The sequence below is a fragment of the Talpa occidentalis genome, unplaced genomic scaffold (assembly GCF_014898055.3).
Source record: "Talpa occidentalis isolate TD23 unplaced genomic scaffold, MPIMG_talOcc4v2.1 talOcc4.2, whole genome shotgun sequence".
Taxonomy (NCBI): domain Eukaryota; kingdom Metazoa; phylum Chordata; class Mammalia; order Eulipotyphla; family Talpidae; genus Talpa; species Talpa occidentalis.
The window spans coordinates 3,567,326-3,582,664 of NW_023602073.1; the positions used below are offsets into that span (position 1 = coordinate 3,567,326).

Genomic DNA, 15,339 nt, shown 5'->3' on the forward strand with positions numbered 1-15,339 from the left:
TGGGGTTCACCAGGCATATGGCAGGCAGGGGTGCTTGGGGGCCGGGAGGCTGGCAGGCCTCCCAGCCCCCAGCAAATCCGCACTCTATCTGGGCTCTCTGGCCTTCTCTCGGCTTCTCCTTCGACTTCTGCTTCTGCTGATTGGCTTCTACTGGCGTCCCTGTGACGCCGCCCTTAAAAGCACAGTCTTAGCGCAGGTGGACCCACTCCAGGTGCCCGCCATCAGGCACGCATTCAGGATCACAGGGTTCCCTCATGTATCCTGACGGCGGGAGGGCAGAAAAGCCTGATATTTTTCCTTACTCTGCAGGGAGGTAGGTCCTTTTGGGCTGTGAGGTTGGTTTCACTTGACATGAAATTGAAGCACACAGTACAGTCTATTACATATTACAGTATAGCCTTTTTATGACACTAATTCAAGGGTTTCATTTTAACTTTGGGGAGTATCTACAGCTGACAAACAAAGCAAATGACACACACCCAGGTGAGTTTCATTGTTAAAACCATTGAAACTGGCTTGAATCCATCTGGCAGAAAGGTGGTGAGAATAGGTCAACACCTCGCTACCTACTGCTTGACTAAGCACCTCTACTTTTAGACTTCGTGGGGAGGGGTGTAATTCTGCACCTTTGTCTCTTGGTTTCTGATGTGCATCTCCTGTCTTGGCTTCTTGGAACCCAGGCACACGGAAGGAAGCCTCCAGAACCTGGGCCTTCCAGAATATGGTTCCTGAGATTCTGCCAACAATGCCTGAGCGCCCAAAGAGCATGTCCACAGGGCAGTCCACAAAGAGGGTTTGGGAGACATTACTGCCTTGAAAAATTAAGTTTGCAAAAACATATTTAGCTTTGTGCAGTTTCCCTAAAATTCTCCAAAGAAGGTGCTTGTCTTCACTCTAGAATGGCAAGGAACATTTTTTTCCCAAGAAGTAAAACAGGAATAAGACAAAAAACATGTGGTGTCTGTTACTTTTATAACAGATGGAAAATGGGTTATCTTTATTTTACTCTGACCCATAGAATGACAAAAACCAAGATTTTCTATTTTTGATATGTAAGTTTTGATTGCTGCAAAAAGTTTTAAAACTATTGCACTGTAGTCAGTCATAAAGACATGATTCAGTTATAAACTCGTCTTTTTTCCATCCTTCCTTCCTCTCTCTCCCTCCTTCCTCTTTGTTGCTTGTCTCTTCGCCTTCCTTCCTACCCTTGACTGACTTTCATTTGTTGGAGGACACATTAAACATCTTCTCCACATGGAAGACTGCCTGGGTGTTTCCCCCTCTTCTTTCCTGAGGGAACCCCAATTATGTTGAATAGTACATTAACTCTAAGGGAACATCTCACACTCAGCTCGAAGTGCACGAGTCCCTTCCCTTACCAGAGGTGGGTAGAGGAGAAAATGTATGACCCGGTGTTGGTCGATGTGACTAAAGAGGAATTCTGCCAGGTGCTACCTGAAGATATTCCCCTTCCTGGTAGGGAAGGAAGGTGTAAGAAGAGTCTTTGCTTCTCTCTTCCTTTTTTTGGTTGTGACTATTGGGCTGTCCCATGATGCCTGCAACTGGGGCAGCCGTCCTTCTACATCCCAGAATGCACCCTCGGCCCAGAGCCAGTGATAGCAGAGTCGATGGACAGAAAACCTGGGATTGGAACAGTCCCAGCCTTCTCGAGCATTCCTAAGTAAACTGGAATTTTCCTAGTGGTTGAAGTCAGGTTTTTCTGTGACTTGTAGCCACAAAAGCATTTCCCTGTACACCTGGGCTCTAAAGTCACGTGGAAAGCTCTATTACATTAACAGTAAAGTAATCGTGTTAATTATGATGACAGTGGGCCTCCCCGGTGGCGCAGCGGTTGAGCGCTGGGTTGCGAAGCTGCCTGCGGCCTCAGCGGCGCAGATTCGATCCCCGGCTGCTCCCCGGCCACCAGAGGAGAGTCCCACATGGCGCGCAGACCCCTCCTGCCGCCCGCTGCTCCCCTCAGCAGTGTACCTTGGTCCTTCTGCCTGCTCTGCTCCCCGCTCTGGCTCTGGTGAATTCTCTCACCCTCCCGCCCTTCTGACTGTACCCAGTGCATGTATAAACAAAACAAACAAACAAATAAATAAATAAAAACATGCCTCTATTTTTTAAAAAAAAAAAATTATGATGACAGAAATATGATCAAAGAGTTTTGGCTACACCCAAGACTGATAGCAACACTGTTGGAAGGGGCTGGGGAGAGCACCCCATTCTGTCAAGAGTTTTGGCTACACCCAAGACTGATAGCAACACTGTTGGAAGGGGCTGGGGAGAGCACCCCATTCTGTCTCCCGGGGAGGGGCGAGTTTGGTGAGGCATCTGTGGTCACTGCTAAATAATCCTGAGCAAGTTAGTAGTTCTGGGGAAGCGGCTGTGGGGTTGTGACCAGGCCGCACTGACCCCGCTTCAGTGCTCTTAACTGTTTCCAGCTCAGCGCAGAGGATCTTTCCCGTTATTTCTGCTTTTAATTTCTTTTACCGGCATTTTCCGGTTTTCCAGCGTGCAGGTTTTGTACTTCATTAAATGTTTCCCCAGACACTTCATTCTTTTTGCTGCAGTTGTAAAAGTCTCCTACGGAAGCTTTCTGATGGCTCCTAATGAGGGTGTGGACACACAAACGAGTTCTGTGTCTGTTGATTTTGTATTCTGTCACCTTAGTGGATTCATCTTTTCTAACCGTTTTTTTTTTCCCGGTGGCGTGATGTCGAAAAGGGGAATTTAAAAGGCCCTACTATTTCTACCACACCCTGAGTCATCTGCACCACCCAAGATGTTGATTGACTCTCTCACGTAGGTTTTCATGCTCAGACATTGTGGGGGTTTTTTTTAAACTTTTTTTTTTGCCCCCTCCGGCGCCCACCTCCCTGCGCGGCTGTTGAACAGTTTGTTTCCTCAGATGTAGAGTGGACGTCTTTGGTGGTGTTCAGCCAGGGGGAAATGAAATTATCATTTTTGTCATGGTTATACTATAACCATGACCAAAACAGGTTGATATATAAGATGTGATTTCTTTATTTTTCACCCCACCGACTGCTGACATTGCTAAAAATAGACATTTCAACATCAGGGCTTTTGCATTTGAGGTTCTCACTGAAGTGCCCAAAGTATCACTTCATTCAGGCCACCGTCAGTCACTCCCTCCTCAGAGAGACCCCCAGAGCGCTCTGTCTAGAACAGCGCCTCTGCGACCTCAGTGTACTTTCCAGACCTTACTCCATAATACCTGTGGAGAGACGAGGGAGGACTGTGAACCCGGAGGAGGTGCCACCAGCTCAGACCCCAGCGCGCGGTGAGGACGGGCCCGGGACGGGCTGACGCTCCGGAGGCGCCGAGACCATCGCGGCGCAGGGAGGACACACGGGTCACGGGGGCGCGAGGGGGGGATGGTCCCGCCAGGGACCCCAAGGGCGTCCAGCCGATGAGCGCCCCGCGACAGCGCGAGCCCCTGAGGGCGACGGTGCCAGGCCGCCTCTGCCCGGGCGGGCGCAGGCCCACCCCTCCGCTGCCCCCGGCTTCTTGTCACCCCGTTTCCTCCGCGGGCGGCACCCACAGCCCGCCCCCAGGGCCTCTCTGGCCGCTGTGGAGAGAATCCCCCGCCAGCGCCTTGAGGACATTCGCGCCAGATGGAGGAATCCACCCGCCGGGTCTTCTGGGCCGCCTCCGCACCCCGACTCCCCCGCGCCCCGGGAACACCCCCCCACTCCGCGAGTTCGGGACTCAATCCCAGGGAGGTGGCGGCTCCGGCTCCCCGGACAGCGTCCCTGGAGGGCCAGGAGCCGCCGGAGCCGGCACAGGGCTCGCCGCAGAGGGAAACGTTACCGGGTGACTCAGCAGGGACCGCGGCGAGCGCCGGGGACATCTTCACAGACCTCACGTGTCCTTCACACTGTTTCCTCAGCTCACCCCGAAAGGCCGCTGAGCAGGGTGCACAGAGTCAGGCGAGACAGCGCCCCAGCAGCGTCCACATCCTCCACCCCAGCTCTCCGCAGGAGGACGGCACCCACGCGCTCTCTCCTCAGGACGGAGTGCGAGGCCACAATCACCTCACCTTGGCCGACATGTCGGTCCCGCAGCCAAGCCCACGAGTCTCAGGACACGAGCTGGAAACGCCACCTCTCCTGGCCGAGAGGACTTGATGCTCATCCCTGCTCGTGAGAAGGGGCGCATCTCCTCCTGGCCTGTCTCAGGGTGTATTTTCTGTTTCTCGGGATGTTCCACATCATCTTGCACACATCCACGTTTTTACAGATTTGTTTCATGAATCTACACATATTTATTATTAGTGTTCTTCAAAATGATGATATCACAAGTCAGATTAATTTATAACTAGGAATTTGATAAGGTAACTCTAGCTCAATTATTTGGTTTTCCAAAATACTCGTTCAACAAATATTATGTCTCCTTTTAGGATGTCATCTGGGAACAGAGTATGTGACCAAGGATAACAGGACAGGCCCAACGACACAGGCGCATTTTAAGCATCTGTTATTTTGGTAACACCCCTGGTCCAAAGTGAATGATATGGCCAAGTCTGAAGTCATGGAGCAGAGACGATCACTTCAGCCACACTAGTGCTATGGTACGAGGCATCTGTTCCTCAGGATGTAAAATCAGGCAGGCTCATTCACTCAAATGATCACATCCAGGTAGTCTGGAAATGACAGGGCACCATATTTATTACAGTTTTTTATAAACATGATTTTTATGATTCTTTAAGCATCTTCAGTTTAACTACAGTCAACTTTGCCTTAAGTAATACGTGTCTTCTTTAAAGCCGTTTTTATGCATCGTCTTTTGCAGTGTAGCAAATCATCCCAAAGTAAACTAAACACAGCTTACTATTTGGCGACCAGTTTTAGATGAGCAGGTGGTTTTCCTAATGACCTCATTCTCATCTAAAACTCATTCTGGTTAGTTTAACGGCAGGACCGAAAATATCTGAGTTATCCCAAGTTCTCTTCTAATCTACATAATAGTACTAGTGATTGACAGACGGTCTGAACAGTATTTCCAAGACCCAGGAATATCCCACAGCGCCATCCTCCTCGGTCTCTTATGGGTACACTCCCTTTCACCCAGGGGATGAACTTAGGGGTGGGGGCGACCAAGGGAGACGGCACAGACCTGCAAGGAGCACACACCTCTTGTCCCCACATCCGAAGGATAAGCGCCCCACACAACAATGGACCCATAGCCTCCCTGGTCCGTAAGTCTCAGACCGTGAAGCTGTCCAAGCCACTGCAGCAAGAGCTCCATCCGTAGCCAGGCAGCTGACCCACAGGGCGCAGCAGACCTCTCCTGTCTACCCGCGGCTCCCCTCGGCAGTGGATTTCAGTGGATCCACGTGTTCTGCTCCCCACTCTGTCTCTGGGGAGTCCTCCCCCGCCCCAGTCCACTCCCTGTCCCTGGAGCTCAGGGCTCCTGTAGTGTCCTCACCGCTGGAGTGTGGACAGTGTCTCTGGGCTGTGCTGATCCTGCGCGTCCTGACCCCAGGATGCGGCTGAGCTGGGCAAGGTCCCCACGGAGCACGGGGGAGGCCTCTCCTGGGCCTCCGCCGACAGCATCACCACCCACCTGGGCCGCCCACCCATCCGCAGAGGCCTCACCCGCCACACCCCTGGATGCCCCAACACACCTGCAGGGGGACGTGACACGAGTCCCCTGAACCCCTCACCTTCAGAGCAGAGAGTGACCCTTGCTGCAACAGCACACATGGGTCACGTCACAGCAACAGACACTTCCAGGGAACGTGGCACGAGCAGAGGAGCGTTGTCTTAGCAAACCCTGCAGGCCTCTTTGGACCAGGTCTGAGGTGAAGGCTGAGGGGCCGGATGCCATCTTTAATGGGCGCTCGAGGACACCAGGAGCCTGCAGCATCGTGGAAAGCGGCCTGCGGCCTGGGGGTGAAAACCTCAGCGACCTCCCACGGCGCGTTGAGGACTATAGCCCCTGGTCCCGACACTCCAGGTGGAGTTTGAAGGGACCAATGTACGTCCCCCTGCATCACGGAGGATGCTCTCAGGGCACAGACACCCCGTCAGTCACCAACCTGGAAACACAGGACGGGGGATCTGGCTGTAGAGATGTTCCTGACGGAGGAAGCTGCGTAGAGGGCGTGGGCAGGGAGGAGCGGGAGCCCAAGTCCCAAATCCACGATCAGAGAAACAATCCCCGACGGATGGGCCCCAAGCCCAGCCCCGCGGAGAGGACCCCGCGGAGAGGACGCCGCGGAGACGACACAGGGCACGACTGCAAACCCACAGACCAAGGCTCGGCGAGGACATGCAGGCGAGTAACGGGGGCAAACTCTGCGGGCCTCGGAGCCTCGGGAGAGCCCTCAGGCCGAGCCCTTCAGCAAGAGACACGCGGCAGAGACCCCCACGACCAGCCCCCGCTCCCTGCCCGCCACAGCCGTGGGAGCCCCGGCTTCTTGGCCCCAGCGGCCACCCCTCGGGACCGTTCAGCTCAGGGAGCTTTCTTGTCCTTACTCCTGTGAGTAAATCTCTGGCTCTTCTGGAAGTCTGGGCTCCACTTGGAAGTACTTTCGCACCAAAGACAAGAAACGAAGAAGAGCGCACCCGAGGCCTCAGACTCCGGGCCTGCTACACAAACACCCCACTCGGCATCACCACGGCACCAAAGAAACACACCAGAAGGTGCCCGGGGCCCCGGGGGGGTGGGGGGGGTAGCCAGAGTGACATCAAGGACTTTGCAGCCACCACCTTCCACGCCGACCACTCACCCCAAGGTATGAACTGACTCAAACAAAGACCACATTCAGGACACGGCCAGGAACCTGTGGCCTCAGAACACATTTCCAAGGCATGATTTTACTTGATATAAACCCTGGACTCTCGGGGGGCTCACACATCCTCGCCAGGGGATACAAAGGGTCTTCAAGTGGGAAGAGGCTGGATTTGGGGAAGTGGTTCTGCTCCAAAATACGAGTGTGGTTTGAATTCAAGGCAGTGGTTTATGAAGGATCACAACCCCATGCGGTTTCTAAATGGATGAAAGTCCACCTCATAGAAAAGGGTTAGAAACAGGGCCTCCCCGGTGGTGCAGCAGTTGAGCGCTGGGCTGCGAGGCTGCCAGCAGCCTGTGCAGAGCCGGTTCGATCCCGGCCACAGGCGAGGGTCCCACATGGCGAAGCAGACCTCTCCTGTCTCGCCTGCCTCTCCCCTCAGCAGTGTATTTTGTCAGTCTGCCTGTTCTGTTCCCTGCTCTGGTGAATCCTCTCACCCTCCCACATTTCTGACTGTAACCTGTGCTTGTATAAATAAATAATCTTTAAAAAAGCATATTAAAAAGAAAAACATCCAAAAAAGCATTTGGAAAAAAAAAGAAATAAAAGGGTTAGAAACAGTTGCAGCGCCATGACGTTCCTGGCAGAAAGAAAGACGAAGACCCCGCAGTTGACCTGGAGCAGCGCAGGCGCTGGGGGCACTGACCTCCTGGCTGAAGCAGCTTAAAAGTCCACATGTATGTTCTGACTGCAAACCGTTACCTTAAAGAGCAGTGGACTAACTGCTATCTTGTGCGACACCTGCGTTAAACACTGTCTTATATTGTTAGGGAAACTGTCAGCTGAGTGATGAGGAAAATAGGCTGACAGCACTGTGTTGTATTTATCAGCCCCATAAACCTACACCGGCTGAAGCACAGGTAGGAGCCACATCTATCACTTTCTCACGTGGACACAACGTTGCATTTAGCAGGAAGTGCAAGGGTTTTGGGCACTTCCCGTCACAGTCACAGCCGCTGCTTCACAACAGTTTCCTTGACATTAGTCCTTAAGCAAGAATCCTTTACAGCAAAGAACATGCAATGGAACAAGGACAGTCTCTTCAGGAAATGTTGCTGGGAAAACTGGACAGCTACACACAAAAGAAAAAAACTAGGATATCTCACGTCACATTCAAAAAGCAACTCAAAATGGATAAAGAACTTGAATACCTGAAACCATAGAACACTTAGGAAAAAACAAGCAAAACACTCCCAACAGTCACCTCAGAAACATCGTGAGTTCTCATGTCACATGCAAACAAAACGGAGAAGATAAACAGCTTGGACTCCAAGAACTAAAAATCTTCGTACAGCAAGAGAGACAATAACCAAGACAAAGGGACACCGCAGGTTGGGAGTGGAGCTTTGCACTCCAGACAAGTGATGAGGGACTGATTTCAAAGATGTGCAAACAGCTCACAAGACTCAACAAACACAGTAGACCTCTCCTGTCTCCCCACTGGCCTCCTCAGCAGTGGATTTCAGTAGATCCACCGGTTGTGCTCCCCACTGTCTGTGGAGAATCCTCTCACCCCCTCATATTCTGGCTTGCACCCCAGTTCTTGTATGCAGAAGTAATCTTCCAAAAAATTTCCCTTATTTTGTAGAACTGGGGTGCAGGCCAGAGGTTCGGGCGTGAGAGGATTCACCAGATACTGAGTGTGGTGACAAACAGGCAGAACCACCGAAATACCTGGCTAACGGGAGCAGCGGGTGACACAGGAGAGGCCTGCTGTGGCCATATGTGGGGCGGCTCTGTAGTCGGGGCTCAAACTCCAACCAGAGGGGCGATAGCGCTGAGACTTAACCCCGAGGCCACCAGGGAGGCCCCAAGAAACCTTCATCATGAAAGGCAGGTAAAGAAAGCTGCAGACCTCAACCTACAGCCAACAGCACACAGTTCAACTTTTCCTTCTAGAGGAGGACATTTTGGAGGTGAGCAATTCCAGCATTGGGGGGCACCACAGAGGCTTAGAATACTGGACAGAACGTGACGGCTAAGTTAGAAAACCCAGAGAGATCACTTACCCACGCAACATGCAGTGTGCCCTGTAGACAGCTACTGTGGACAGGAATAGCATCGCCCAGGAACTTCAACTGCTCTCAGCTGAATGATGTGGTTTGAGTGCCTAAGTTTGAATATATTTTTTTTAATAGAGGCATGTTATTTATTTGTTTGTTTGTTTTATTTATACAAGCACTGGGTATACAGTCAGAAGTGCGGGAGGGTGAGAGAATTCACCAGAGCCAGAGTGGAGAGCAGAGCAGGCAGAAGGACCGAAGTACACTGCTGAGGGGAGCAGCGGGCGGCAGGAGAGGTCTGTGCGCCATGTGGGACCCTCCTCCGGTGGCTGGGGAGCAGCCGGGGATCGAACCGGGGCCGCAGAGGCTGCGGGCAGCTTTGCAACTCAGCGCTCAACCGCTGCGCCACTGGGGAGGGCCAAGTTTGAATATTTTTAAAAAGATTTTTATTTATTCAAGCATACCAGAACCAGGGTACAGGCCAGATGTGTGGGAGGGTGAGAGGATGCACCAGAGACAGACGGGGAACAGAACAGGCAGACTGACCGAAATACTCTGCTGAAATACACGCAGCGGGCGATACAGGAGAGGTCTGCCGCACCATGGGGATGCTCCTGGCCGGCCAGGGAATCAAACTCGCATTGCAAAGGCCACGGACAGCTTCACAGCGCTGCGCACAACCACCTGCGCCACCAGGGGAGGCCTGCCTGTCCACTCTTGACAGTCATAGCATTTCCATCCAGTGTGGATTCTGTCATGCCTAGTGAGGGCTGACTTCCTGAAAAGTTTTCCCACATTCTTCACAATCATAGGGACTTTCTCCAGTGACTTCTCTGATGTCTAGTGAGAGCATGCTTACTGGAAAAAGTTTTCCCACACTCTTGACACTCATAAGGCTTCTCTCCAGTGTGACTTCTGTGATGGTGACTGAGGGATGATTTCTGGCGGAAAGTCTTCCCACACTCTTCACAATCATAGGGTTTCTCGCCTGTGTGACTTCTCTGATGGACAGTGAGGGATGATCTCCAGGGGAAAGTCTTCCTACACTTTTGACATTCATAAGGTTTCTCTCCAGTGTGACTTCTCTGATGGTCACTGAGGGATGACTTAGTGGAAAAAGCTTTCCCACACTCTTCACAATCATAGGGTTTCTCTCCAGTGTGACTTCTCTGATGGTGACTGAGGGATGATCTCCAGTGGAAAGTCTTCCTACACTCTTGACATTCATAAGGTCCTTCTGCAGTGTGACTTCTCTGATGGCGACTAAGGGATGACTTACTGAAATACGCTTTCCCACACTCTTCACACACGCAGGGTTTCTCTCCAGTGTGCGTCCGCTGATGTAGAACAAGAACTGACTTACGGGAGAACATTTTCCTGCACGCTTGACATTCATAGGGTTTCTCTCCAGTGTGAGTCATCTCATGTCGAACAAGAACTGACTTACGGGAGAACACTTTCCTGCATGCTTGACATTCATAGGGTTTCTTCCTTCTATGAGTTCTCTGATGGACACTAAAAGCAGATTTCTGCCTGAAAGTTTTGTTACATACCAGACACAGGTAGCGCTTCACTCCTGTTTGAGATTGTGGATGTACAGTGAGGGCAGTCTTACATGAGAAAGTTTTCATGTAATCGTTAGAGCCAAACAACTTCACTGCAGTGAGATTTCTCTGGTGTCCCCTCTGTAAGGAAATTTCAGAGGTGCCCCCACACTCATCAGGTTGATCGTCTGCTTTTGTTTTCTGATGTTCAGTCAGAACAGAGGTTTTAGAGGCCGCTTCACCATATCTCTTATATCCAAAATTATTCTGTCCTAACTGGGTACTCTCATGCGGATAGGTGTGAGATGTGTTCCTGAGACTGGCCCCACTTTCATAACATTCCTGCTGCGCATCTTCAGCATATCTAGGAGGATTCAAATAAACTGGAGTCATCTTTGCAGCTCTCCCCTTTTCAGTACAACTACAGGGAGTCTGTCCCCTTTGGGTTCTGTCTCGGACATCGAAAGGTGCCTCATCACGGGTGTCCCTGCACTCATTGCATTTACGGGCAGCCCCTTCCGGGAGGGATCCTCTAGGTGTAAATACTGTTTCTTCACTCAAGACTTTTCCTTGTTCATGAAATTCAAAGGGCTCTTGAAAGTTCTGAATCACCTGGTGACTAAGGTGCTCAGGATACTTGATGGGTTCCCTCATTCTACTAAAGATCTCTTTGTTCTCTCCAGCATGCTCTTCATGAGGCTCACCAGGGAAAATCATGGTCCCATGTATAGCAAAGTTCTCAGGCATCATCGCTGAATTGTTTCCATTTTTGATACTATGGTTTAAACAACAAATTGACTCCAAAATGCTTTTTCCCCATAAGTCAGTTCTCTCCTTGGATGGTATTTTGCTACTGGCGGTAATAATCTGCCACACATGTCTGCCCTGATTTGCAGGGCTGCCCTGAGTCAAGTAATCCATAGTATGGACATCTAAAATGAGATAAAAATGACCATGTCTATAAAAAGCAAGCATTTTGAGTGAATACTTAACTCCCAAGCGGCACAAAAGCTTCTATATTACAACACAATTTACAGGTATTGATTTTCTGATTCATGCTTTTTGCCCGTAGCAAATTATGGGAGAACAGAATTTTTTGTCTTTTGTATTTTGGCATAGAAGAACTGGGGTGTAGGCCAGAGGTGCAGGAGTGGGGGTGTTGTGGGGGAGCGTGGAGACAGTGTGTGGAACAGAACAGGTGGATTGACTGAAATACACTGCTGAAGGGAGCAGAGGGTGAGACAGGAGAGGTCTGCTGTGCCAAAGTGGGTAGCTCCTTGACTGTGGATCAAACTCAGGCCATAGGAGTGAGAGCTCAGAGACTTAACTCCTAGGCCGCCAGGGGGGCCCCAATTAACAGATTGTCTAATGCCAAGCCAGGATGATAAGGAAGCAGTAAAACTTATACTGCTTTTATAAAATCATAAATATTTGGTAAAAATAGTCATTTAACTATACTTGTCGATTTCAAGCAGGAATACTTAAAACAACACAGAGCATATATCCTTTCTTTCTTAGACTGACCCTGTGTAACTCTTGATGGTACTTTCTGAATAATCAAGCCCTGCAGATGTCATCGTTTTCCTGGAAAACCTATGGATTGAGAGTGATACAGGGTCATTTCCCAGTCACTTTAAGAAAAAGCCCTGCCGAGACACAAGGATGCTGCACGTCCATTTCCTTAGATGTTATTTCTCCTCCGGCCCTGGCCACAGTCACCTGGAGAGGTTCTCAGAGACAAGCACTTTCCTCTCTGTCAGGAGAGACCTCGCTGTCAGTTCTTATTTGAATATCGTATCACATAAGGCTCAGAATCCTAACACATGCAGCAAACTCCACCTCATCATTGTGTCCCATGTCCCCTGCTGAGCGATAGGAAAAAAGTTCTGATTCCAGCCTGTGGCGTCATCATTAAAGACTTTTCCCACATCTTCTGATACCAGCACCCTTGGTGTTCTCACCACAGTCCTTGCTACCTGTGTTTATAGCAGCTCCAGTTTTTATGTCGTGTGTCACTCTTAGCTACATCACACTGTCATTGATTCCTTTACTTTCCTCCCGACGATTCCCACGAGAAGGTGAAATCGCACAGGTGACACTGTTCCCCGAGGTATTAGCCCCCAACCTGAAACTCTTGGTGCCATGGCTTTAGAAACCACCACCTCAGGTTCCCCCTCCCTTGTCACAGAACATCCCATCCCACGCTGAACAATTTCTGGGTCCTCCTCAGCCTCACAATGACTATGTGGGCAGTCACAAGGCTTGCCTCTGAAACACTTCTCATGTTCTAAACAACCCTCCAGCCAAGCCCCCTCTATCCGTTTTGAGCTAGTCACCTAATAAGTGACATCTCCAATAGCAATACACAGCCTCTAGCCCAGAACACAGAGGGAACTACATATGTGACATGTCAGTGCAAGCCATTCACCTCACCTGAGCTCTGAAAGAAAAGAATTAATCTCTATAATGATGTGTTTGGAGCACACACACAAAAACAACATCCTCCACTTTTTGCACTCATCCTGGTCTAACATCCTCTGTGGCTTTACCTATTTAATAAATGTATTTACTATATTTTCTTTACTCACAGACTATATTACTTCAGAAAGCAAAGACCATTTCTGTGAGTACTGTTGCTCCCCCCTCTCATAGAAAACTTACCACTGGCTAAACTTCCCATGAACACACAGAAAGAATAAAAAAATTCCTGAACAGGTACCTAAACAAAACAGTGTGAGAATACACTAAGAGAGAGAACACAGAAATGTGATTACTGCAGAACAGTATCAGGGACTGCATACTGGTTTAAGAACATAGACAACCATTAAAAGAGCAGGAGAAAATCTACAAGAGAGCAATATTTGGGAACTGAATGAAGAATCAGTGTGATACAGACAGACACACTGTCCAAGGTTGGACATTGGAAAGAGTGTGGCCAATATCACTGGCCACACTCCCAGTCAGTTCCTCTCAGCCTCCCGGCCTGGCAAGCACTGACTGACCTGAGAGGTCCCGGTTTGGGGGATCGTCCACAGACCACGGTTGTAATCCCTGCCCCGACTTGATGCTCGCCTCAGGATCGGTAACACAATGCCCTGTGATGAGAAACAGTGTTGGTCATCGATCAAGTTCAACTTCAATCTTTGAAAACTAACAAATGCAGTGATAAGAGCTATGCAAAAGAGGCCAATCTGAAACTTTCCTAAAAAAACAAAAACCGAAAACACCCACAATGTACACTGCCTGCCATGTTCAACCTCACCTGCACTCAATTATATAAACAAGTGCACACTTATCGGTGCAGAAGACAGCATTACACTCGAGTGTTACACTGGCGCTTCCTCACCTAGGGACAGCAGGTGACTGTAGGTCTCCAGCATCACATCCCAGTACAGGGTCCTCTGAGCTTCACTCAGGTACCACCACTCCTGCCACGTGAAGTTCACAGCCACGTCTTCAAATGACACCGTCCCCTCTGAGGAAACATTTCTCATCTCAGGGCGGGCAGCCTGGGTCAGACAGAGCAAGTGCAAACACACCTTATTTTGTGGGTCTTTGGTCCTATATAGGATGTACAGAATTCTCAGTTGAAAGAGCCTCGCCTCTACATTCACCCGTTCGGTCCTAAAAGTAGAGCTATAGCTTACCTTATCAATTTGGAAGTGTCTATGATTCTAAGAATAAAGGATGAATAAAATTTGCTCCTTGAGGAGCTGACAGCCTGGTTGGCATGTGTAACAGACACACACCCGGAATCATGTGCTAAAGGAGCTTCATAACAAATGAAAAGCATGTGCAACTTTGTGCCAATGTTTTACTCCTGTGACCTCAAAGCCTGGGATCTCCAACTCACAGTAAACAAAAACTGAACCCGAAACCAGAATGTTCAAGCAATGAGGGGGGAAAAAGCACAGTTGAGAGATGTTCAATTACAAGCAACTATAAACCAGAGACACACTATGGAGGAGTGGGGAGAGGTGGAGGGAGGAGCGATTAGGGTCAAAATAAGGGGGGGTGGGATGTATGGGGACGATAACCAAGATGAAAATGCATACATTGTGCAAAAATGAAAAATGATGTAAAATATATATAAAATAAAATTTTAAGAAAAGATGTTCAGCTGACAGAGTCAGAGAAGACAGAACAGGTCATCACTTCTCAAATGGAAGGACAAAGGGAATGAGAACTCGGCAATAACTTGGTGGCGGAGGTACAAGGAATGTTTTCCTAATATGCTGTCCGCATGACAGGCTGGAAGACACTGGTATTCCACACACAACTGGACATTTGTGTGACAGATCAGGAACTCTAAGCTGAGAACAGAAATTTGGGAATCAGGGCCTCCCTGGTGGCACAAGAGTTTAAGTCTCAGCACTATGAAGCTATCCACAGCCCCTGCAGCATGAGTTCAATCCCAGGCCAGGGAGCTACTCACATGGCGCAGCAGACCTCTCCTGTCTCGTCCGCTGCTCCCCTCAGCAGTGTATTACAGCAGATCTGCCTGTTCTACTCCTGACTCTGACTCTGGTGAATCCTCTCACCTCCTGCACCTGTGGCCTACACCCGAGCGTTTATATGCATAAATAAAATAAATCTTAAAGAAAAAAAAGAATTTGGGAATCTCCAATATATTTCTGATAGTTTTCATCATCATATGGGAGAAGACAGTGACCAGAACAAAAGGTATCGAAAGAAGAGGAAAAACAACTAGAAGAGATAAATACGTCTTTTGGAGAAAGAAAAAAATAGATCACAGCAATGAAAGAGTTTTGAAAAATAAGATACTCGGTATAAGAAAACAAACATCTTAAGAAATCTGTAAATTTATTCTATTATCTCATTTCCTGTGTAGTAAATCCTATGTACCTCCACATACATATTGAATAGGAACCCATTAAAATAAATTTCTATTTGTATTAGCTAAAAAAGGATTCAGAGGATTTTTCCTCAACACAAAACAAGTCGTTGA

The 15,339-nt window shown here is 49.3% G+C and overlaps 1 protein-coding gene across 8 annotated transcripts in view; it reads right to left on the bottom strand.

Moving 5' to 3' along the window:
- The window catches only part of LOC119251640 (zinc finger protein 260-like), a 92,430-nt gene that overhangs the window by 14,562 nt on the left and 62,529 nt on the right, over window positions 1-15,339 (bottom strand). For 5 of the 8 annotated variants that reach the window (XM_054698311.1, XM_054698309.1, XM_054698310.1 and 2 more), the window contains 3 exons: window positions 13,717-13,879; window positions 13,373-13,465; window positions 8,940-11,302 (listed from right to left, as the gene is read on the bottom strand). In XM_054698311.1, coding sequence (XP_054554286.1) covers window positions 9,633-11,302; window positions 13,373-13,465; window positions 13,717-13,879 — 1,926 coding nt within the window. In that variant the 3' untranslated portion in view covers window positions 8,940-9,632. Of the gene's footprint in view, window positions 1-8,939; window positions 11,303-13,372; window positions 13,466-13,716; window positions 13,880-15,339 lie in introns of those variants that run through there. The other 3 variants (XM_054698312.1, XM_054698314.1, XM_054698313.1) reach the window with 3 other exon arrangements.